At 40.8% G+C, this 25,916-nt stretch overlaps 1 protein-coding gene and 1 pseudogene across 3 annotated transcripts; both read right to left on the bottom strand.

Annotated features, from left to right (window-relative positions):
• Positions 1-991: 991 nt before the first annotated feature.
• On the bottom strand, positions 992-19,827 carry LOC148897928 (neuroplastin-like). Of its 2 annotated transcripts, XM_088996509.1 has the most exons (9): positions 19,532-19,827; positions 15,158-15,505; positions 12,323-12,497; positions 12,152-12,246; positions 9,858-9,991; positions 8,387-8,660; positions 3,487-3,508; positions 2,071-2,147; positions 992-1,907 (listed from the first exon to the last, which is right to left on the bottom strand). In XM_088996509.1, the coding sequence occupies exons 1-8, from the start codon at positions 19,623-19,625 to the stop codon at positions 2,087-2,089; spliced, it is 1,203 nt and encodes a 400-aa protein (XP_088852635.1). In that variant the 5' UTR covers positions 19,626-19,827; the 3' UTR covers positions 992-1,907; positions 2,071-2,086. The 2 variants fall into 2 exon arrangements, with proteins under 2 accessions (XP_088852635.1, XP_088852634.1); XM_088996508.1 differs by lacking the exon at positions 15,158-15,505 and having other exon boundaries at positions 994-1,907; positions 19,532-19,823.
• Positions 19,828-21,685: 1,858 nt separating this feature from the next.
• On the bottom strand, positions 21,686-25,420 carry LOC148897927 (UDP-glucuronosyltransferase 2C1 pseudogene; annotated as a pseudogene). Its single transcript, XR_016114987.1, has 2 exons — positions 25,243-25,420; positions 21,686-24,588 (listed from the first exon to the last, which is right to left on the bottom strand). The product of XR_016114987.1 is annotated as a UDP-glucuronosyltransferase 2C1 pseudogene (transcript).
• Positions 25,421-25,916: the final 496 nt, after the last annotated feature.

The raw sequence follows: 25,916 nt of genomic DNA, 5'->3' as shown, positions 1-25,916 counted from the left end.
CATGCGCTGATCGGTCTGGGAAAAATACACACCGTCAATAACAAACATTAAACAATATTTTCCCGAGCTTTATGTTGACAAAGCCAATAAAGTGAAATAGTGTTTTTCTTTGCATACTTTCCCGTTCTTCAAGTTGAAGAATCTTTCCCCCGTTTAACCATACATTGAATGGAGGTTCCAGAATAAAATAAAATGTATATGCAGTGCATATACATTTTTTTTTTTTCTTCCGGTATGTGCATATTATGCACCTACCGAGTAGTAAGTAGGTGCATAATATGCACTTACTGTAATCAACCGTCATTCCCTTTAAAAGTTTAAATATTTTGCCTGCGTAACGTACGGTGTATTTTTTAAAATTTATTATGACGACGTTATTTAGATCTCGTTGCGAACAGAAAGAGCTCAAAGTTGGAATGAGGTCTATCGCACAAGTGCACACGTGTGCCTAAGCGAGGCTGACTACCTGTATGCATGCTCACCACTCTTAAAATGGATGTTTGACTTTTCACCTCCTTTTATCCATAATCCCAAAGGGATAATACATCTTGTTCCCCGGACTTTTGTCCAAGGGGCTTTTTCATCGTCACCTCTTCAAACTGTCCGCATCTAATTTAGGGCTTTAAAAAAAGAAAAGAAAACAATAGAGGGAACTTCTGTGGACAGTTGAGGACTTCTGCTAAAAAGGAATAAAAATAATAAATACATTGTGATTAAATAGACTCCATCAGGATAACCAAAAGGGAAAGTGGCAGTTGTTGTTTGGATTAGGTAATTCAAATAAGAACATAGTATTTTCATATGAAAACACAACTAAGTATATTAGTTAAATTACAGCAGGCAGGCCTAACATTTTTTTTTATTTTACTCACACAATTTTGCTCTTCCTCGATAACAGGAATCATTGACTTTCACTGACCCATTACAACCACGAGAGGGCGCTGAAATACAAAACAAATCCTGTTGGGCATTGCAAGATGCCAAAGAAACCAGATCAAAGTCAGTGTTGTGTTTTTTCTTTCAAAATTTTATTGTTAAAAATGACTCGAGAATTTGTGTAGCAGGCTGTCCAATCTCGTCCGCTGTACATAAAACCATGCAGCAGTGTACGATAACGTCTATGCCCGATAGATGATCCGACTTTACTTTAAAGCTTTGTCACACAAAAAAAGCTGCAATGTCTTGTATGGATATTAGTTGCATAGGAGAAAAGCCATGCTGTACAATACACACTGTCATGACAAAACAATGTTCAAATGAGTTACAGATTTCATAAAATAGGTTTATACAGGTTCCCATTATTGTCAACGTTTAAGTGCATCATACTACGTATTTATCATCAGTACATAGCTCTAGTGACTCGTACATACATGAATGGAATCTTAAGAGGGACGTTGCAAAGCCCTTCATATGTAGTGTTATTATGATGAACCTTCAGTACTTGATATGCATTCACATGATAAAACTATACAAAACTGCCATTTGTGATGATGGCGTCAATTTCTACATTGCTGAAAAGATGTCATTTTTGCTCCAGAAATGTATACATTATCTTATTTAATCCTCTCTGAGAAGAAAAAAAATGTAAATAAGAAAAAGCTGTTTCGAGGCGCGGGGAAACATCTTGCATGCAGTTATTTTCTACGTAGTAAAAGTAGCGAAGGTGAAGGGGAACGCAACGAAATCACACACGCCACCGTTTGCATGCAGTAACAATGGTTGATGGGAACAATCGCGTCATGATATGAATGAATAAGAGCATCTCGCACCTAACACCAGAAAAGGAAAAAAAATCATAAGGCATGCCTCATTCAACCACACTTTGAATGGCATAAATATTCTCGCAACAACTGGCGTTGATTCCATTGTTGTTTACCTTCATGTGGTCAATACATGTGAAATGTAACCTGCAAATGAAATGAAAACACATCTCAGGGTAAGACTGCCACACGTCATGTTTTAGTGCTAACTTCACACATTGGGTTGATTGTGTAATGTGTCCCTATGGGCTTGTAATACATATTTATCATCAGGCGGACGGTTTGGTCCTTTTAATAATTGACTACTCACTCTGTAGACAGGCGGCTCAATTTGTATTCCTCTGGCGTAGGGTCTTGTCTTTGTGGTTGTTGGTCGAATTGGTTTTCCTTTGGAAAGGAGTAAATGACCATCAGATCACAGTTGATACAATGCCGTGCATTCAAACGCCAATATATGTCTTATATTTCATATAATCTTTGTGATATTAATATATTCTGTTCATCTTCAAAAAGAGATTTGTGGAGTTTTTGTGGAAAAACACAATGATCATCACATTACCCTCTGTCATATCACATAGCCCTTTTGTGGTAAAACCGGTACAATACATGCATGTTTCTGGATCAATTGACACCATACAGCAATGTTGAGACTTGCCCGCTTCACACCCAAAACTTAACTTCATCTTAGTCTCGCAGTCTAGCAAATATTCAGTTTTGAACCAGCAATGCCTCTGGGGAAAAAAAGGGCCAGTCGAGAAACAAAAGGCCAGTCGGCCCCCTTATGTCTGAAAAGGGGGCCACATTTTAAAATTGAAGGGACCTGATTTAACTAGATTGCCGAAGTATACTAAACTATTGAAATAAACCAAAATACTTTCATTGGCGAATGATATTTCTAAATTGCAAAAGAAAAACCATTATTTCAGTAACATTGTTTTTTTTGAATACATATTTTCCATTTTCTTTAGTTACTACACAGTCTGTATTATTTTGATATTCTACTGTATTACAGAGAAGACAAAGAGAACAGACTCAGCACAATATTTCTTACTAGCTTCTACTTAAACAAATGTCTTTGCTTTGTGCTATCCAATGTGCTGCAACAGCTCTGAAAGCATTCCCATTATCCACGAAATGTGAATCTTTAACAGCAGTTTGCTGCAACAAATTGTCACTACCCCCCGCAGACTTATTCGATTGTTTCTTACAAAACGAGAATAGGTTTGTTTGCTGCCTGTTTTTAATGTCTTAAAGTTTTACTCCTGCTCTCACGCTCCATATTGCAACCATCGGCCATGTTTGATGTAAAAACTGCAATGCACCACGGGCACATGAATATTCGAGTTGGCAAGTTGGCAGACGACGAAAGTTAAAACCTCTGAAGGGAAACAAACACTTTTCAATAGCTGTTTAACTAAATTTCTTTCTTTAGCTATTTTCACACACGTATGTCATATGTAGCGCAGATCATGTAGCAATATGTACTAATCTTAATAGACTTTTACCGGTCATGCACTTGCACCTCATCCCCTTTCAAATTGCTGCTGTGGACTGCAAATTTCCCCATTGTGGGACAAATCAAGGTTTTCTGATCTGATCTGTTGCAGTGGAGTTACAAAGTGGCTGTCAAAATGGCTAAATGTCACAAGGGCACGGCCCAGATGTATCCCTGTTGAACTTTTCAGAAAATAATGCGATAGGGAGAAGTAAAAATGGTCATACTTACACTGGTCCTGCCGGGTCATCATCTGAAGCAGCGAGGGGAAATATGAAGACCAAAAATGAGATGTGCAAATAGAGGGAAATGATTTTTTTCTTTCATGTCCGCAGCCTAAATGTATTTAGGCCGGTAAATCATATTATCAAGTTTTCATTTCACATTTCATTTATAACAAATAAAACACAATTAAAAAGCAGCCAAGTAATGATACAATTATAATGCGGCACAATATCAAATTTCACATACAAATGAAATGCGGGGTAAACTTGCAACGATACAATTTTCATGCATTGACAAGTAATGTTGCTAAAAGGTATCAGCAATACTTGCCCTCAGTAATTACTGAGGGAATGTAAAAAAATGACAGTAAAATGGATACGTAATGTGCAAGAAGGGATGAGTCCGATGCGTCCAAATCAAGTCACCGCATCATTTGAAAACAAAAGTTCTTCAAATTCTATCCTGTGAAGTGAGAGAAGATGAGGCTGAAGCATGCAGTCTCACACTTACCACATTACAGCGTTAGGTTGGGCAATTGGAGAAAGGAAGATAACGATAACAATGAAATATTCAGCAGATAAAGTTGGCCTAATTTAAGGCAATGCAGTTACAATATTAATGAAGAACAACTGATGCGGAAATTCGGATCCCTGCCTCAGATGAGCGGTGTTCATTGGATATGTCTGAAGTGAATACTTAAAGACAATATTTTAACTTTTCAAATGAACGTGTAGGTGCTGCAAGTGACAAAGAAATGATTCCAGAATACTGTATGGCAATATCAAAATTCCAGTTTAAAAGTACAGTGGGGCCTCGGTTTACGAACACCTTGCCTTACGAACTTTTCAGCTTACGAACGTTAAATTCATGAAAATTAAACCTTGGATTAAGCACTACTTTTCGCGATACACACCCACCACGGCTGGCGGAGTAATCTTCGGCGGAAGAACGCCAACAAAGCACACGACCGAACAGCGCCCCAGCCGGCCTACCTTACCACACCCCCTTTATCTGAATGCACACGTCGATCGTCTTTATGGATTTTTTTACAGATACTTTTGCTGTTATGGGACCGAAAAAGAGCCCACCACAGGCTCTTTGACCGATTTCATGCGGCTCTGCAAGGGCTTTCGCTCGACAAGCGTCAAAAATGTTTGGTGCTGGCGCTTCCGTTTGTCACAGGGGGCAGGGCCGCGCCTCCCTGCTTTCACACTTACGGTCAATCACCTCATCGACAGACACTGTGTATTTGTACGGGTCGCGGTCATCTCGCTAGTGCCGGATTATTGATGTTCACCTCGTATCTCGCCCGTATCCTATCTTTCTCAGCTTTGGTGCGTGTGTTGATCCAGTCCGAGTTTTTTCCCCGCCGCGTCCCGTAAATGTCTGCCTTCTTTCGGGATTGTGCCTATTTTTGCACCACCGCCGGTTAGTTTATTTCTTCCGATTCCGCTGGTTCACCTGTTTTTGGACCAGCGCCATATGTTACGTTAATAAACACCCTGCAATGATCTTCTGTCTCTGTTGCCTGCTCGGGGATCCAAACATTCCACTTCGTTTCGACGAGTCGGTTACTTTCTGCCTCATACGGAACGTGACACCATTCATTCACTACATACCCGGTACATAGTGAATGACCATAGGGCGCGTTGCACATTTTGGAGGACATTTAAGACTTACAGTCGTGAAAATACGGTAGCAAGCTCTGCTGCTCGTCGTGCATGCAATGTTCGTGTGTGCATGGTCGTGTATGTGTGTGTGTTCATGTCTGCGCATGCATGTGTGTGTGCGTCCGCGCATTGTGAGTGTGTGTATGTATGTGTGCGTACGCGTGCGTGCGCATGCACGTGTGTGCATGGTCGTGTATGTGTGTATGTTTGTGTCTGCGCATGCATGTGTGTGTGCGTCCGCGCATTGTGAGTGTGTGTATGTATGTATGTATGTATGTATGTATGTATGTATGTATGTATGTATGTATGTTAAGTGCGCGTGCGTGCGTGTGGCTCTTTGCTGTAACATAATAAAAAATGGCTCCTCATCTCTGACTGGTTGGCCACCCCTGGTCTGGGGCAAGAGGTTGATTCTGTCTGAAGTCTGAACCCCATTCCATGGCCATCACAAAGGTAAATAAAACAACTGTTATACAGTGCAGTTTATTTCTTTCATTACAATACAATAGCACATTTATTATACATAGAATAAGGTATATTGTTTGTAGTTTTAAGGCTTATTTAGTTGAAAATTATATTTTATGGAGACGTGGGAACGGATTATTCTCATTTTAATGGTTTCCTATGGGAAATTAATTTTTGGGATACACACTTTTCGCCTTACACACTCTGTCTGGGAACCTATTAAATTCGTAAGCCAAGGCCCCACTGTACTGTAAAAGGTTGACAAAATACCATGGATGCATACTTTAGGATAGACTGAAGTGCTCGGTAGGATGTGAAAATCCCATGTCGGTATTTGCAGAATTTAACTCTGACTGTATGTCAGATATATTTGCTCGGCCAGTTTGAACAAAGGCTCAAACACAGGAAGATTGTCCTTTACTGCCGACTGGAGGCGCAGTTTTCATTAAGCCACTCTGTGCGCTTCTCAACTGACACCTAACCTCTGCAGCCCCTGACATGCTTTTCATTGATATGACATGCAAATTAAAGTGATACATTAGTCAAACACAGTCTCCGTTATTTGAATACCACGCCTCTGGACATCCCATTGACATCCCCTCCACGTCATTCCCTGTTACAAGCACCAACATCCATAACCAACAGAACGTAGACAGTTTAATGGGTGGTATTTCCATTCACCTATTGATTTGTAATATGGCTAATGATATATTTTTGTACAGGACTGTATCAAATACTCCCGTCTGCCCTGGTTTGGATAGATCTGTGACTCAAGGATGACAATTTAACAGGTTGTGTCTCTTCGCCTCAAATTGACCCCAGATTCTCTGTACTCCATTGTGTACTGGCCTTGTGGTCACACCTGTTAGCCAACCAAGCATACAGCAAATAAAACTTTTAAACATGATAACTTCTAGTCTGTATATCCTCTATCATTGTATCTTTTGCTTGTGCATACAGCAGTTTGCCGAGTGAAAAGACCCCGAGACACGATTAATCATTGACAACGTCCATCTCCCGTGACAACGCAGTCTCCCATTTCTCATGAATATTACATGCGCGAAATTGTCCAGACAAGGTGCAACCGCCGACGACAGTGCGCGCCTTTCAATACAACTGTGTGACACTGAATCATTGAATGCTGGGCCGACATGTTAAGTGACCACGTCGGTCTCTACACTGAAGGAATATCCCAAGAAAATGTTGGGAGCTTGTACTGAGTGCAGAGGCTATATTGGCCTCTCTTGCCTCTACAAGGGTGTGCGTGTGTGTGATGGGAAGCATCCCACTTTCTTGCATAACCGTGCGGCACGCAAACAGCTCTGCGGCAGAGACACTGCAGCGACATCCTGTACATTTTTACCCTCAGCAGGGAAAGGTCAGTATACTCACACACAGTCGGACTTTTAATGGATTTTATGTTTATTTCTCCCAAAATAATTGGGACTTTATGATGTTTTTTTTCTATAATTCCATGACAATTCTAGTACAGTGATACCTCGGTTTACGAACCCCTTGGCTTACGAACTTGTCGGTTTACGAACGTTAAATTTCTGAACATTTTACCTTGGCATATGAACTATTTTTCGGGATACCTACAGAGCTGTCACAATGAGTGTCGTTCGCGAACGAGCCTGTTCTCCTAAAAGAAAATGGCAGCCGGCTTGTTTTGGTCCTCTCCCTAGTCGTCGGTTAAAGCCACGTGATTGGTCAAGAACGTAGCAGTGAGGGCCGGGGGTTTACAGTCAGAGAGAGAGTGAAGCCAATCTCCAAAAAAGAAAATGGCTTCCGACATTTTTTTTGTCCTATTTTCCCCGCCCCCAGTCTTCGGGTAAAGCCACGTGATTGGTCAAGAACGCAGCAGTGAGGGAAGGTGGTTTAAACATGAAAGAAACAGGCAGACAACAGAGAGAGAGAGTGAGAAAATGGATAGAAAACAGTGAAATTTTGACTCGTTTCAACTTTGATAGTTCAAAGGCAGAGTGTAGACCTCAAGGTTAAAACTCCCATCAATCAGGCTCCACAAATAACCCGCACCAGCCATCTGTACACTGGATGCAAAAAGCTATCAACCCAGCTAAACAGAACACAATTGATGAGGAACTAGGTAAAATGATTGCAGAGAAAGCACCTCCAATGGATCAATCCTCGAGATGGTGAAAGAAGAAGGCTACGTTCTTCATCAAGTGTTTCATGCTGATGAAACCGGCCACTCCATTCCATCAAGCCATCAACGACCATCACAAAGGGAAATAAAACAACTTTATTATACAGTGCAATTTATTTCTTTACTTATAATACCATAGCACATTTATTATACATAGAATAAGGTATATTTTATGTAGTTTTAAGGCTTAGAAAATTAGAAAGTATGATGTTTCTTGATACTTGCGCTCTGTACAGTTTTTTTATGAAACGGGTTTGCACATTTACAGTATACAGTTGACACTTTTACTTTACTCTGCTTAGAATATCCTGTTTTTCTATCCTTTCACCCCCCTCCATCCCATCCCCTTTCAAATTGCTGCCGTGGACCGCAAATTTCCCTATTGTGGGACGAATAAAGGTTTTCTGATTCTGATGGGGAACTGGGAACGAATTATTCTCATTTTCATGGTTTCCTATGAGAAATTAATTTTGGGGATACACACTTTTCACCTTACACACTCAATCAATTAAGTTCGTAAGCCAAGGTATCACTGTATTGAAAACGTCAGCAGAATAAATAGGATTAAAATAGCAAACAGACCTCGAAAGGGTTGGTGACTCACCGTCTTGTAAATCCTCAGGCTTCTTACGCTTTTCATAAACAACGATGATGACGATAAGGATGATGATCTCAGCCAACACCCCCAAAAGAGGCCATAAGGGGGCCAAATGGCTACGGACTCTCAGCACGGACGTCTCGTCACTGCTGCCAATCAAATTGGTGGCGTTGCACTGGTATTCGCCTGGGTCCAAATTAATGTCCAGATTGGTGATGCTGAGCTCTGTGTAATTTTCTTTGCTGCTGATGGAGAAGCGTCCGGATGAGTTGTCGATTTCCTATCAAATCAAAATCGACATGGTCACGTATGCTGTAATACGTCTACGCAGTAGCGCAAGATTGATTTTTTAAAAAATGCATACAGAGTTTTCGATCTGTCCAAATTGTTCACAGATGATTGAACTATGAAGCCCAGGTGTCAAAGTCAAGGCCCAAGGGCCAAATGTGGCCCTCCACATCATTTTATTCGGCCCGCGAAAGAAAATCAAGCATGTCAAGTGCCATGATGCTTGCTAAAGTCCGAACCAAAATTTCTAATTGTCCCATGTAAATTACAAAAACAGCCATTATTCTTCACTTCAGATTTAAAAACGAGTTCTTCATTAATTTGTTGTACATTCTGTATGTAATATATGGAGGGGGTGAAACATTCTAATGGTTTTTAGCCAAATTCATAACCCCCCCCCCATAGGAAACCATCACGACAATGTGGCCTGTGGCAAAAAATGAGTTTGACACCCTCGACAAACCTTGTTTTTTACAGGTTTGTCGTTAAAAAATAGCTAATTGTAACCTGTGAATCTAGCTGCAATTCTTTTGAAAAGCTAAACGTAATATTCTGATATTTTTTTCTGCGACTTTGCAAAACAATAAAAAAAAATAAACAAGTGTCGCTCTAATACCTGTAATCAAACGTGCTAAAAAGCCACCTTCAGATTCTTTTGTGAAAATGCAATAATTTCTTTTTTGGAAATATGGTAGGACAGCATAATATAATAATAACAATAACACATTTCATTCATAAGCACATTTCAAAACTCTCAAGGTCACTTTACAGCCACGGGATACGTTTTTCTGTGGGTGAGCAGCGGTAGTCAACCCGGAATAACTGAAATAGCTAGCTAGCTAGCCAGATAGCTAATACATAGCTATGCGGATGCGTGTGTGGCTGCCGCGGCTCACCCACAGAAAAACGTATCCTGTGACTGTAAAGTGACCTTGAGAGTTTTGAAAGGCGCTTATAAATGAATTGTATTATTATTATTATTATTGTTATGTTTTGAATATGTAAATAGAAAAAAAGCTCACACTACAGGGGGTACTTACATAAAACTATCATAAAGTCTGGGAAAATTTGTTGCTGATCAAGCACTAAAAATAATAACTGAATCTGACTAGTTATAAACAGAAAATATTTCATGCTACTGAAATAAAAACATACTATGTACAGAGAGTCACACAGACAAACATCGTACCCTATAAATGCCGTTTTCAAGTTTACGCCAGGTCCAGATAGGATTAGGGTAGCCCACAGACTTACAATAGAGCAAAGCACGCTGGCCCTCATTCTTATTTTCACTACGCTTGTGGCCCGTAATTTCAGGAGCAGCTAAAAGAAAAATAGATCATAGGAGATAAGAAAGAGCACAATGAGATCTGTTTTCACAAAATATATACACATCCACAGCAGCATTGTGACTGTCTTGTTACAATGCTGATATTTAATTGAAGAGATGAAATATAGAACATTCTGCAACACATCCTCAGGGATGCATCTGGGAAATTAAAAAAGGAGGCCAGTTGGCCCCTTTGTGTCTGAAAAGGGGGCCAAATTCTAAAATTGATGGGGCCCGATTTAACTAGATTGCCTTAGTATACTAAACTGATTGAAATAAACCAAAATACTTGAATTCAAGTATGATATTTCTAAATTACAAAATAAAACCCATTATTTGAGTCACATTTATTTTTCTAATATATCAACAAAAAATTAATTCAAGTCAAATAATTTATTCATACAAAAAGTAAACATTTTCAATTTTCTTTAGACAACACAATCCTGTGCTGCTTTGAAATTATACTGCATTACAGAGAAGACAAAAAGAAAAGACGTAGCACAATATTTCTTACTAGTCTCCTCTGCAAACTAAATTGATTGTTTCTTAAAAAAACGAGAATATGTTTGTTTGCTGCCTGTTTTTAAATGTATTTTAGAGTTTTACTCCTGTTCTCAATTTTATATATCATATTGCAACTATCCACGATGTTTGATGTAAATAGTGCAATGCACCATGGGTAAATAATGAATATTGGATTAGCCCCATCGGCAGTTTCTGGCAGATCACAAAAAAAAATCACGACGACTTTGGAATGCACAGAAACAAATGCAAGGCCATTATGGCTCGATATCGGTAAGGCAAGGTGTCAAACAATGAAAGTAATATAACAGTTTTCAATTGATGCTTAATTAAATGTGTTTCTTTAGCAATTGTAACAGAAATATGTCATATGTGGCGCAGATCATTTAGGAATATGCGCTAATCGTAATAGACTTGTGGCGCAGTGGAGTTACAAAGTTGCGCCAGTGGCTGTCAAAATGCATAATTGGCGCAAGGGCGCAGATGCATCCCTGAATATGTGGACCATTCCCATATACAGTAACACCACAGTATTTTTCTCATCTGATGCTAATTTCCCTCCATCGGATTGTGTGCAATTAGATTCTGCTGTTTGGACATAATCCCTGTGTATCACACAAACAAGACACCATCTGCTGCCACTGAGCTGGCCACTGTTTGGATGGAGGTGTCAAGGGCTGCGGATTCCTGTGTGCAAATCGCAGGTCCTTCCCCTTGCCTGACAAGCCGGCTCGTTCTTGAGGCTGCCTTATGCCAGTTTCAAAGGACAACCGACAACATTTTTTTGGTTCCTAACTGACATCAGAAAAACGTTTTATAGCATCTAAAATACCCAAAACACGCAGGCAGATATTTTTAGTCAAATGCAAAACACTAATAAAAATGAGTTAAAGTGTCCCAAAACTACTTCAAAATGACCTCGGAAATGGCGAGTTTGAGAAGGTCCCGCCCCATTGTTCGTGACGTCACACCAGGATGTCTTTGCCTTGCTCTAGAATCAAAACAATGGCTTCAGATTCGGAGAAGATGCTTTCTTGTTACTCATCCAGTTATGAATATGATTCAAATAGTTCTGAAGAGGAAAGCATAAATGTTTGCAATCGATTAAAAAAGTACTTCCGTATCATTTCGAGCCGTCAGGACTCCAATGTAGCGTCCTAGAAAATGCACAAGATGGCGCTCAAGCTCCGTTGGAAATGGGCTGATTTGTCTGCTGGGAATTTGTGTCAACTAGTATCAAATAGTAGTCTTGGTGTAACATACAACGATTCCCCATTGCGTTATTTATGTGTTTTCCTTCTAATTTCGTCATCAACACAGATCAACATGAAGTTTTCAGACCAAACAAAGTACTCAAAATGCATTGTGTGTCGCTTTCTCGGTCAAGGGCGTTCCAGACGTGACGTCACGTCAGGCATCGTCACCAACTCGAAAACAAGACTTCCTGAATATTCAGCGCGAGTCTTAAAACGTAAAATATAGCTATATGCGGTGGAATCTTTGTAAAATACGCTCAGTAGAAGTCATTTTACAAATTATGGACAAAATTTGTCCAGAGACGTCGGTTGTCCTTTAAGGGTATAACCAACATGGCCTTTGGGGTAAAAAAAAAATAAAAAATCAGCACAGACCTTTCACTTCAATCGTAGTGTTGGCAGCGGGAGACATCCCAAAAGTGAAGACGCACATGTACACACCAGCGTCATCTCCTCTCGGTTTATTCAGCCTGCAAGTGAACTCAAATTATGTCAATAAACCTCTCGTGCATCATACGTGCATACTTAAGTTGAGGAGATGCTTACTTGTACTCAGTGTTCCTATTGCCACTGCGTGTTTCTGGGATCTCGTCTCCATTTTTCATCCAGTAGCTCTCAAGGACGGCATAGTCGTTGCTGGTCAAGTTGCACTGCAGAGCGAAAGGTGGACTGTGGCCTTCCACGGGAAGGGACGTGTGCTCAGAGGCAGCGATTGACGGCTCTGGAAGAAAGACAGCCATTAGCCCAGACCGACGTATAGCCCACTCTCAATGTGAATTATGATGGCGACTATAAAATGTAAAATGAAATTGCAGAATAATACAATATAATAAAATATATTGTATGTTAATATATATAATATAATGTGTAGTATTTTCTCAATTTTTATGAGCTCATAAATATTTGGGTTTTTTTTTCAGAATTTATCACAATCTTCTTTACTTTCGGCTTTCCCTTCAGGGGTAAAAAAACAGTATATGCTCTATTTTTTAATCATTGTGCCAAAAATGGAAAATTACCGTATTTTCCAGTGTATAAGGCACACCCAAAAGATAACCCTGCGCCTTATACTCAGGTGCGCCTTAAATGTGAAGTTATATTGAGCCACAACAGGTCTCGCAACTGCTTCAGCAGCCACCGACTCCATTTCTCCCTGTTGAAGAAGTAGTGCGTAACCCCAGCGTCTACTGTAGCGCCTTATAATGTTGTGTGCCTTATACTTGGAACACTTTTGGATATTTATATATTATATTTGGGGGCGGCCCGGTAGTCGAGTGGTTAGCACGCTGGCTTCACAGTGCAGAGGTTGCCGGTTCGCGTCCCGCTGTGGCCTTCCTGTGTGGAGTTTGCATGTTCTCCCCAGGCCCGCGTGGGTTTTCTCCAGGTCCTCCGGTTTCCTCCCACATTCCAAAAACATGCATGGCACGCTGATTGAACACTCCAAATTGTCCCGAGTTGTGATTGTGAGAGTGACTGTTGTATGTCTTTGTGTGCCCTGCGTTTGGCTGGCAACCAATTCAGAGTGTACCCCGCCTTGTGCCCGAATATGGCTGGGATAGGCTCCAGCACCCCCCGCGACCATAAGCGGTACGGAAAATGGATGGATGGATATATTATATTGGGATTAATTCAAGGACAACCGACGTCTACGGACAGGTTGTGTCCATAATTTGTAAAATGACTTCTACTGAGCGTATTTTACAAAGATTCCACCGCATATAGCTATATTTTACGTTTTATGACTCGCACTGAATATTCCGGAAGTCTTGTTTTTGAGTTGGTGATGAGTCCATACGTGACTTCACTGAAGGAACGCCCCTGACCGAAAAAAAGGACACATTGTAGCAGTCCTTCCATCACGTCAATGCATTTTGCTGTGCTTGTTTGGTCTGAAAACGTCATGTTGCACCAAAAAGAGCCAGAAGAGGGCGACCAAGCTCGATACCATATAAGGAATTTATCAGCCTGTGGAAACGGGCTGATTAATTCCTCACAGGGAGCTTGGTCGCCATTTTTCTCTTTTCTGGCACGCCACATTGCAGTCCAGATGCCTCAAAATGACACGGAAGGACTTCTTTAATCAATTGCAAACATGTATGCTTTCCTCTTCAGAACTATTTGAATCATATTCATAACTGGATGTGTCACAAGAAAGCATATTCTCCGAATCTGAAGCCATTGTTTTGATTCTCCAGCAATGCAAGATGTCTTGGCATGACGTCACAAAATGGGGGCGGGACTTTCTGAAACTGCCCAATTCGCAGCTCAATTTTTTGCAGATTTTGGACACTTTAAGTCATTTTTTATTGGTGTTTGGCATTTGAATAAAAATATCACACTGCGTGTTTTGGGTATTTTAGATGCAATAAAACGTTTTTCTGATGTCAGTTAGGAAACAAAAAAGTGACGTCGGTTGTCCTTTAAAGCTGTGCCGTATACTCCGGTGCACCTTATACACCGGAAAATACAGTATAGCGAAATCGAGAAAAAAATCTGTGTGTCAAAGTAATTTGAACAGATTACCAAAATGAAACGCTGTTTTATATATCCTAAATTGGACCGCACACTACTTCTACGGGGGGAAACGGAGTCGGTGGCTGCTGACAGTAGTTGCGAGACCTATTGTGTCTCAATATTACTTCACATATTGGGTGCAACGGCGTATAAGGCGCAGGGTCATCTTTTGAAGAAAATGAACGCTTTTGGGTGGGCCTGGTAGTGCGGAAAATACACTACTTAAAATTCCATTCAAATTCTATATGCTATGAGTAAATGCCACAATTCTGCTTGGGGAGGTTTTGCATTCAAAAGCAAGCAGAATCTTAATTTGGCCGTTTGTATTCAAACTTTGTTGTCGTCAAATCTTGTTTGTACATTGGCACACTGGTGAACCTCTCTTAATGTGCATTTAAATATAATATCCAGAATGAAATTGTTGAAGAGACAAATGTTTGAGATTCTTGTACACTCAATTAAATTGTGAAACGTTTGAGGCTGTTATTTTTCTCACCTTGTCTGACTTAGTTTGGATTAGCTATCCCACAGAATTCAAAAGCCATTTTTTGTGCAACATCCAACCATTTCAAAGAGGGGTCTACAAATTGGGAAACCATGAAAATGAACAAAGTATGTGAAGGATAAAGGGTTTGTTCTATGGGTGCTTTGCATACATGGACAGGTGATATATCTGCTTGAAAGAACATCAACACAAATGGCGGTGCGTTATTTTTACAGCGCTATGAGGACGCTACGGAGATGGCACCTACGAAGGGAGTTTGTGATCCTCTGAAAACTATGGAAGGGAGGCTGAATCACACAGGAGCTGTTAAATCTAGTTTCTCTCGGGGGAGGGGGGGTGTTTCCACCACACTGACCACTCACTCTGCAACACTGTTATCGTAGCCTGTGCGCGGACCCAGGTGGTGGCGGGATTAATGTGCAGATCGTTGCGTCTCGGATCGTTGCTGGCTCTGCACTCGTACGTCCCGATGTCGTCTAGCGTGAGATACGATACTCCCAGCACACTAACTGCATCGACACCATAGACGGTGCTGATGGATACCCGCCGCTTGCGGGCCCCATCCCATAGCTGCCTGAAGGAATCGGCTCGATTGATCTCAGAGTACCACCACTGGATTTCAGGAGTGGGGTTTCCCACTACGTCACAGAAAAGCTCAAAGGTGTCGCCCGTGAGCTTCGTTTCAGACAGAGGTGATTTTACAAAGCCCGCTGGCAGTGGCGGTTTAGAAGGAGCATGCAGGGATGAGAAAAAAAATACAGTTGTGGGGAGTAAATTGGGGGCGGAAATAAAAGAAATAAAACAAGTACAGTGATACCTCAGCTTACGAACGCTTTAGCTCACGAACTTTTCGCCTCACGAACATTAAATTCGCGAGCATATAGTCTTGGCTGACGAACTAGTTTTCGGCGGACAAACCAAACCACACAGTGCCATGGTAGCTGGCGGACTAGTCTTCGGCGGATGAACACCAAACCACGCGGGCGAACAGCGCCACGGCGGCTGGCGGACGAGTTTTCCACACACTCTCTGTTTGAGTGCAGACGTGGTTTGTTATCGTGTGGAGTACTTTTGCTATTCTGGGACCGAAAAAGACCCAACCGTAGGCTAATGTTCAGCCGAAGAGGACACAAAACAAAATTATGGTCGAGCAAAAGAAGGAGATGATCGAAAAACACGAACGAGGTGTGCGTTTCTGTGACTTGGCGTCCCTGTACCAGTATGCCAAGTCGACCATTGCTCTGTGTGGCTAAGGGTGTTTCTGTGTTGTCTAAGCAACGGTCTCAGGCAATAGAAAAGGTTGAACAATGTCTGTTGATTTGGATTAACGAAAAGCAGCTAGCAGGGAACAGTGTGATTGAGGGTATTATCGCAGAGAAAGGACAGAAACTTCGCTGGGATAACATCAAGAGGCAATTCCATCAACGACCATCACAAAGGTAAATAAAATGGCTTTATTATATAGTAGTCTCATCTCATCTCATCTCGCTTTATTATATAGTAGTTTATTTCGTTAATTACAATACAATAGCACTTTTATTATACAAAAAATAAGGTACATTTTGTGTAGTTTTAAGGCTTATTTAGTAGAATGATATGTTTTATGGGCACCTGGGAACGGATTATTCTCATTTTAATGGTTTCTTCAGAGAAATAAATGTTTGGAAGACAAACTTTTCGCCTCACACACACACTTTCTGGGAACCAATTAAGTTCGTGAGCTGAAGTATCACTGTGTGTTGAAACAAACAACAAAATATCTCCATTAATAGCATGAATTAACACAGCCGTAACAAGCACTATTCCCGGGAAGTTCATTTTTAACTCATTCACTGCCATTCACAAATGTATTCAGAAATTGAAAATATGACGTAGAGCGCCATTCCCGAATGTGTTCATTGTTTGTTTTTTTCTTGTTTGGGTCCCGATAAAGCACTGGCCATGGCCTCTGGCAATGTTTTTCCCTTCCACAAGGGGAAGCATTTTTTACATGTTAGCGCTTTGTTCCAGCTTCAGCTGTTGTTAAAGCGCGATATAAACCAATATGTATGTATTGCATTGTATTTTGGACAGTCACCCTCATTTTAAGCTCATATAACTCCGGACCCATATAATTTAGGAATTAACTCTTTTTCTGATGAAAGAAGAGAGTCTAAGGTTTCTTACGCTGTATTGAATGTTTTGATGTAGTCCTAAAACTCAATATTCTGTGGGCCCTAGAATTCAAGTGACAATGACAAAAACCCTGGCACTGGAGGGGACACATTTTTGCACGTCTGGCAGTGAATGCGTTAACTAAGTTGTTAGGTTCCCACAAGGCTGGTCTCACTTAGTCGTGTTCAATTACTCATGTCACATATACACATTTATGGTAGAACTCATATTCAAACGCCCTCAGAGTGTCCTTGTCATTTTCCAACGTCCCATGTGATGAAAATAACATGACGGTTTGGAAACGTTGGTGTAAAATGATCATTCGTTCAATGCCACCACTGAGCACAAAAATGTGTCATCACTGAAACGCCTGTGAGCTAAATTTAATAATTGTGAAACAAGTGATGGAGTCCACACACTAAGTGGAGGAGGAGCATTCATTGGAGTGCTCTATAGGCATACATGAGAGGGAGAGGAGATTTATAGAAGCTGATTCTCCAAGTCTGCGGGGAATGTAGGCGAGCAAGGCAATAGACCCCCGCGCCCCTCCCCAACCTCTTGTTTCCATAGGAGCGTTCCACAGCAACACTATAAGAAGATGGACAGTCATGAAATCTTGCTTCTCCTTGGAACTCATCATTTTTCTAAAACATTATTTTAGACACAACACTGTCCCTTGTTCAATGTTACATTTCTCTTTTTTTTCTTTAAAGTCACTTTTTTTTGGGGGGAAGACAAAACTCATTTACTAGGAGGACACAGTTTTGGTCCCTGGCTCAAAGCTGCCACCTCAGATGTGTCAAACGTGGCACGAGAGTCGCACGGTCACTGCACGCCAATTATGATGTTCCTATAGTATCTAAATAATGTTTTATGTGTGTTGCATAAAATAGAGTTTGCAAATGAAAGTTTTGAAAAACAAGCCATCTTTTGTTGAGTTTTTTTTGGCTTTGATTTGTGGGCATAAATTCAAGATAGGGGCACTGTATGGTGGCAGTTAACATAAAGTAAGACTAAATAGAGATTTCCATTTTTTTGTCCATTTTAAATATGCATACTGTCATTATCAGATGTAGATTATGCAACATTTAGCTTGTAGCAGACATGCACATTCCACCATGATGTCCCTGATCTACTGGTGAAAAGGACGGTTTGATCCTCTCCGCTTTCATCTCGAAATGCTTCATGTCACAAAGAGGGTACAGAAAGTGCTTAAGAATGAATGACTCTCTGTGTCTTTGTGTTGTCATATTATTTGTTGTTTATTTTTGTTCTTTTGACTTCAAGGTGGCGCCGCCAGAATGGCTGCCTTTCCAGCAGATCCTGCATTTTGTTTTTTGATTTCTTTCTTTCCTTTCCTCTTCCTCTCATAACTATGCTGCTGTGTAATGTAAAATTCTCCACTGCGAGATGAATAAAGGGAAATCCAATCCAATCTAGTCACTGATAGAGGCAGCCATTTTAAGGTCTGTTTTGTTTTATCGGACTGTGAATTTGCAAGAATATGACATGTCCCACGCATTCCTGCTTGAACCAGAGCTGATAAATATTCAGGAACAACAAACTACACATGGGTCAGATTCACTTATCGATATCTTGACAGCTAATGACAGAAACACAAGTTGACAAACTCAAAATGACTGTTCTTGTTGCAGTCAGGTCAGCGTCCTTACAGGGAGGGCCACACAATATGAATTAATCTACTCAGAGGTATGCATAGAAAGCACACTATACCCTGACAAACCTTAAAAAAACATGAAATCACTGTCTTACGCAATAATATGGGTCATGTGCTGAATTTTCCCTCAACCCCATGCAAACACACACACTCCTACCAACAATCCCTACACTCAAGCTTTCCAAATGGTGGTGGTGGGATGACACCTGATTTATGAGCATGGGGTCATCCGGACAAGTACGCCTGAACGAGGAAAATCAATGAGCTTCTGCAGTACATCTCAGCAAAGGGTTAACAGATTCATTGTACTGAGAGAACATTAAAGACATGGATCCCAGTGCAGCATCAATGCACTAAAAATAGAAGCATGCAGCAAAATGGACTGATGCTATTTACAGAGCTTCACTTCTAAGGTCCATACATCGATGGTGCGTGTGGATAAAAACTTCAATGTGGCAGAACCCCCCCCCCCCCCCCCCCCCCCCCACACACACACACACACACACACACCACTTCTCCTGAAAGCTCCTGAACAGCACTTGTCCTTAACTTACGATTCTGTATTCTGCTCCACACTATGAAAGGACAATCGGGGGGAGGGGGGGGCATCAAACAGGCTATTGTGTGGCCCACTTCAGCCTCCACAGATTGGACTTTATAAATCTTTTATCGACCTGTCGTTTCAGGCGCTCTGCATGCAAAACAGCCGCCTCCATTTGAAAAAAAAATGCCGTATCTATCCGTTCATCTCCGTGGCAGCCCCAAAAAAACCATAGTGGGGATTTGACACGGCCACGTTGTACATACATCAAATTAAATGCCTGACAAGAAGGCGACGTCGCTCGCTGAAAAGCTGCCACATTAGCACGAAGTTAATCATACACCAGGGTAGCTCATTTCTTACCGTTTTGCGAGGAGACGGTATGCACCATCAGGACTCCGAATATCAGGGCCGGGAGGGACATGGTATCGGCTCGGCGGCGTTTTTCAGGTATCATCTTTGGGGAAGGAAAATGCCGATGCGTGAGCGCTAAGGTGACCCGCGCGATATGTGATGGCGCGAGGAGGAATCACCAAGGAGGCTCGCACCTGCACACGCTCAAGTGAGAAGAGGGAAGTGACGCCGGATGGTTCGACTAGTGAGAGCCTTTGGTATTACCGCTGACGAACCGCTCCGCCGCGTCGACCTCCTTCTGCAGCAAAGAAACACCTTGCAGCTACATCTTCAGCAGAAAATCTCGCGAGATCTCAAATGTTTGGGATTCAATATAGCTCGACAATGTTTTAGCTAATTAACCGGCCAGCTAATTTCACAAAATCAGAATCAGATAATTTCATTCATTCAAATAATCATTAATAAAATAACATTTATACGAGGTGCTAGACAGTTGTATGCACTGTTACAGGTGCCATTTGTTATGCCAATCAAAGCTTTTGCTGATTTTGCAGTTTTGAGACAGTATAAATAATTAATCTTTTTCAAGATAATAGTCAGTCAATCCGACATCTTCTCCCTTCATTGCAGAAGACAGACGAAATTAAGGGTGGAAAAAACGTATAAAAACTTACTACTCACCTTTAATATAATACATCTTTTATATTTATATTGCACTTTCACAACAACTAGCTGTAACAAAGAGCCTTTGAAAATATTGAAGATAAAATAATAATATAGCAACATACTTATTAAAGACAAATTATAGTTGTTGTTTTTTGGTAACAACACAGTAAATTTTGCAGCATCACTCTTTCAATGAAAAGGTTTCTTCAGCCGTCATTTGTACTTCTTTGAAAATATCGGACGTTTCACTCCTCATCCGAAGAGCTTCGTCAGCGAACTTAAGTTGTGCTGGTAACTCTGGCCCTGTATATATACATCCCTAATGGACAGAGGTGGCGGTGCCAGACCTCTGCTCAGATAGGTGCCTGCTCTAAGGTTGGGGGAGCAGTGGACTACTCCCTGAAGCTAATCTGCTTACTTATTTTACTCTTTTGTATTACTTCTTTTGTAATGACTGTGGCAGAAACTGTTTATGGCAGTGCACAATTTAAGCAAGTACAGTTAAAGGACAACCGACGCCTCAGAACAAGTTGTGTCCATAATTTGTAAAATCACTTCAAATGACTTCTACTGAGCATATTTTACAAAGATTCCACGGGATATATCTATATTTTACATTTTAAGACTCGCGCTGAATATTCAGGAAGTCTTGTTTTCAAGTTGATGACGATGCCTGACCTGATGTCATGTCTGGAACGCCCCTGACCAAGAAAGCGACACAATGCATTTTGGGTACTTTGTTTGGTCTGAAAACTTCGTGTTGATCCGTGTTGATGGCGAAATTAGAAGGCAAACACATAAATAATGCGATGGTGAATCGTTGTGTGTTGCACCAAGACTACTATTTGATACTAGTTGACACAAAATCCCAGCAGACAAATCAGCCCATTTCCAACTGAGCTTGGGCGGTATCTCGTGCATTTTTTGGGACGCTACATTGGAGTCCTGACGGATCAAATTGATCCGGAAGTACTTCTTTAATCGATTGCAAACATTTATGCTTTCCTCTTCAGAACTATTTGAATCCTATTCATAACTGGATGAGTAACAAGAAAGCATCTTCTCCGAATTTGAAGCCATTGTTTTGATTCTAGAGCAAAGCAAGGACGTCTTGCTTTGCAAGACGTCATGAACAAGGGGGCGCGACCTTCTGAAACTCGCCATTTCCGGGGTCATTTTGAAGTAGTTTTGGGACACTTTAATTCATTTTTATTGGTGTTTTGCATTTCACTAAAAATATCAGCCTGCGTGTTTTGGGTGTATTAGATGCTATAAAACACGTTTCTGATGTCAGTTAGGTGTTAAAAATGGTGTCGGTTGTCCTTTATGTTGTCCCTCTAATTGAAGCACTGCCAATGCCATTTGTAAAGATGTCTGTTTTAATTACTGTGCTTTGGGTCAACTTCTCAGGCTAACTAAGCTTCAACAGCGCCAGTATCTTAAGTAGAGGTTTAATCCTATTTCCCTCGGAACAGATATCAAGTGCCCCGTAGACTGCATGAAGTGTGGCCAGAGCTCCTAGGGAAAATGAACTTATTGCATATCATAATCATTGTTTTTTTGTAATGGACAACAGTGGAGAATGTCATGACTGAGTCCAAAGTCACAGCTAAATGCTGTGTCAAAAATTAATCTTTGAAGATGCAATGACAAAGCTATAAAATTAATCACATTGTCTTGTATGCAGTTTTCAAACTCAGGCCATAATCCAATCTGGAGTGGTCGGTAACCTCCAATTTGTTCTTACGATAGTAAAATGGTGGAAATAGAAATGATCCAAATTATGCGTTTGAGAGTTAAAAATGTTGCGATCATGAACTCTTTATTACCTATTGAGACAATTTAATGAGTCTAATAGCATGGCTGCTGAAATAAAATGCAAGCATTTTCAAAAGATCAAGAAAAAAACATATTTTTAGCAAGAATACTACTATGGTTAATGATTTGGTGAAGAAAAGTAAAAAAATAACTTGGTATTTAACGAGAAACGTTTTCCTGAAACACAATGCATTTGGCTGAGATATTACTCAAAAATAGAGAATTAAAAATGTGAGTACAGAGAATTACGGGATAAATAGTGTATAATTTTTAAGTTAACTCATTCACTGCCATTCACAGATTTATTGGGGAATTGAAAATATGACGTGGAGCGCCATTCCCTAATTTGTTTGGGTTTTGTTCTTTTCTTGATTCGGTACCGATGAAGCGCTGGCCATGGCCTTATGCAATGTTTTTCCCTTCCACAAGGGGGATGTGTTTCCCTTTTTTCCATGTTAGTGCTTTGTTCCGGCTTCAGCCGTTGTTAAAGCGCTATATAAACCAATATGTATGTATTGCATTGTATTTTGGACAGCTGCCATTCAAGCTCATACAACACCAGACTCATATAATTTAGGAAGTAACGCTTTTTTCTGATAAAAGAAGAGAGTCTAAGGTTGCTTACGCTGCATTGAATGTTTATGTAGTCCTAAAACTCAATATTCTGTGGGTCCTGGCATTCGAGTGACAATGACAACCACCCTGACACTGGAGTGGACACATTTTTTCATATATCTGGCAGTGAATGAGTTAATATCTTAAAAAATGAATGTCATTGATAATTTTTCAATTTTGCTCTTTTCTCAATTTGGAAACACTATTTTTCATAAAGGCAATTTTCAAAAAAGAATTAAAGTAACTTCAAGATTTCAAGCAATCGGCTGGAGAAAGTCAGAGTTTTTAAGTGTAATGCGCCATTATATGAAAGTGTTCATTTCCATAGCTGAAGAAAAAAAAACGATTATTTGCGTTTCCTTTTTTTCTCATTACCGGGAAAACATATTCTCCACGTAAATCTTAAAACAAAAAAGCAGGTGAGCATGACAACCAAAACTGCTGTTAGCAAAACTACAATGACGTCAATCGAGTGGTAAACAACGGACGACATTTTGTTGGACTGTGCCTTCAAATGTTCTGCTCCTTTATGCCTGATAACATATTCAATCCAAAACACGGCCTGTTCCATAGGTGTGATTGGTTGATCCCTTTGCAGCCTTGAGAGCCTTTGCATGTTTTCCCTGTAGGATGAGTTATGAAGAACCGTCACAAGTGCGTCTACAAAGATGTGCCTGTCCACCGTGGCGATATCCACATTTACTGCTGCTCCCCTTCCTCGGATCCTATTGAGATTATCGTGTTGATCAAAAAATAATGGAAGCCCTACGATTGGAATGCCGTAGTAAATTGCTTCTTGAATGCCGTTATTGCCGCCGTGCGTGACAAATACTCTTGTTTTAGGATGAGCCAAGAGGTCATTCTGTGGTATCCAGTCAACGAGTAAAGTGTTGTTGCCCAGGTTGGCCGGCTTTTCTCCAACATACCGCCAGATGACTTTCTGTGGTAGTTGTGCAAAAGCTGCAGCAATTTCTTCAGTGACATCTTGCGGTAGCTTTGCGACAAGAGTGCCCAAGGTCATTATCACGACGCCGTGATCTCCAGAACTCTGGACAAACTTCTCGAGATCCTCGGGGAGCGGCTTCGGGGGCTTACACTGAAATCCGCCCATGTAAACAATATTCGGCATTGTGGGTCGGGGAAATTCAAAGACAAAATCGTTTCTCAGAAGCCACATATCAGCGTCCACAAAAAATGTGGTATAACCCACATCAGGACCGAAGTAGCGTCTCACAATCGGTTCGTAGTGAGGTTCTGAAATGTACAACCTTGACAAGCTACCCATCATGTAGGTTATAACATTCAAGATTCTTTGAGGGAAAGTCATTTTATCTGACAACACGGCTGAGATATAGGGAGTATACGACAGAGGGGATGGGGCAATGAGGTCATGAGCTTCACCTAGGAAAGTCCATCTGGCGTTGTATATGAGGGGAATGTGGAGATGGCGTGCAAGCAGTGCCCCTCCACATATCCCGGGATCAGTCAACACGACGTCGTACTTGTCGTTACGAAATGACTGCATCTGAGTTTCATTTTCAAACATCTGAACTACTGTCTGAGAATGCATCTTGTGGAATAAAGAAAATTGCTTTATAGAGCGGATCCAAGTCTGAATGTTATTCCAAATGCGAGGCAGACGAGATAGAGACCTCCCCCGAAGCCTCATTTCCAGTAGTTGAAACACAAATGATTCAAAATGATCCTGAAAGCCATCTTTGCCAGTTAGGGTGACAGAGTTGTAATGAGGAGACTTTTCTGGAATGTACCAGCTATCGGATGGCCGCACCACCGTGATCTCGTGGCCTTTTCGGTGAAGTTCCTCGATGACTCCATTCATGTTCAACCAATGGCTGCCATCTAACGGGTACACTAATATTTTGCCTCCAAATACACACGGCAGTTGAATCAACAGCAGAGTAAAGGTGATCATGTCTGATGTTGTCATTGTGATGCCCATGAGAGACCTTGAAAATAGATGAAGATAAAGAAACTGTTAGTCTGGTTGGTATATTCCTGGTTGGTACATTCTTGCAACAATATTGATTTTAGTTTGGATATTACATAAGAATGTTTATGTCTGAAATTCATCTATGTCTCTGTCAGGGATGGCACCGCATGGGTCTATCACACTCACCAGAAATCTGTGTATCCAAAGTAAAGTTTCTCCAGGATTTTATCTGATATTCTAAAATTTATTTTCTGTGCCCTCCTATGTTTCTGTAAATTGTTGCTGAATTATAGACATAAAAAAATAATGGTTAACTTATTATGAAATCAGAGGTCAAGGATAATTGTTCAAAGGATTGTACAAATAAGTTTGGTAACAAAATCTGTGCTTTCAATATCTCAACACTGTTTAAATGATGAGCTATGACAATTTGAATGTTTGGTAGCGATTTTAGCAAGAATCATGAAGGCGGTCTGTCGAAACTGGCACCCGAGCCTTTCGTTTGAAATCTGTAGTTTAAAGCAAGTGTACAATGCATCAGTTTTTAGTTTATAAATGTACGTACTGAAATAGAAGTTTTCTCCTATTTTTATTTTCGTCGAGAAACGTTTACAAATGCATAGCATACAATTTACGTTGTATTTTCAATTAAAAAGAAAAAAAGACTTACCCACGGTCAGGGAGGTCAGATGGTAAAACTTGGAAGCAGCCTTCGATAATTTGGATTTGTAAAGACAGGTGTTTTTGTTTGCAAAAGCAAAGTAGCTGGGACAGGCTCAGCAGCAGGAAGCGTGCAAGGCGTTTGCTGACTGAACTATGCCCGGGCTGAGGGAAAAGGCGCACACTCGTCAAAAGGAACCTGGGGGGGAGCAGGGACTTTGTTTTGCTCTCAGCCTGGCCTCTGACTTGATAATTAATCGTTCATTTATATATTCCGCCATCTAGAGGCAACACACGGGGCACGCAACCTTCGGCGGTCTACAACCTGAATTGATTGATCGTCCTACTTCCGGGTTGAGTGAACGCTACCGCATCTAGCTGCCGCTGCCCACCCGCAGAAAAAAATAATCATCCCGTAACTGTAAAGCAGGGGTGCTCACACTTTTTCAGCATGGGAGCTACTTGTGAAATGACCGAAATATCGAGAAATATACTGTATTGAGGATTCTTGCAATTTATGTTGATGTTTAACTGCATATGTTGCACAATACAACATAATTATGTCAATTTTACCATTCCATTACCTGAGTTCACTCTGATAACTGGCAGACGAGACAAACGCACTTTGAAAATGTCGTGAAAACAAATGTCCTCCAGTCATTCCGTATGAAAGTTAGGTTTTTT

The sequence above is a fragment of the Hippocampus bargibanti genome, linkage group LG05, assembly GCF_051943395.1.
Source record: "Hippocampus bargibanti isolate YZ-2025 linkage group LG05, ASM5194339v1, whole genome shotgun sequence".
NCBI classification, from domain to species: Eukaryota; Metazoa; Chordata; class Actinopteri; order Syngnathiformes; family Syngnathidae; genus Hippocampus; species Hippocampus bargibanti.
The sequence above is the reverse complement of the archived record's forward strand: the minus strand, read 5'-3'. Positions and strand labels throughout refer to the sequence as shown.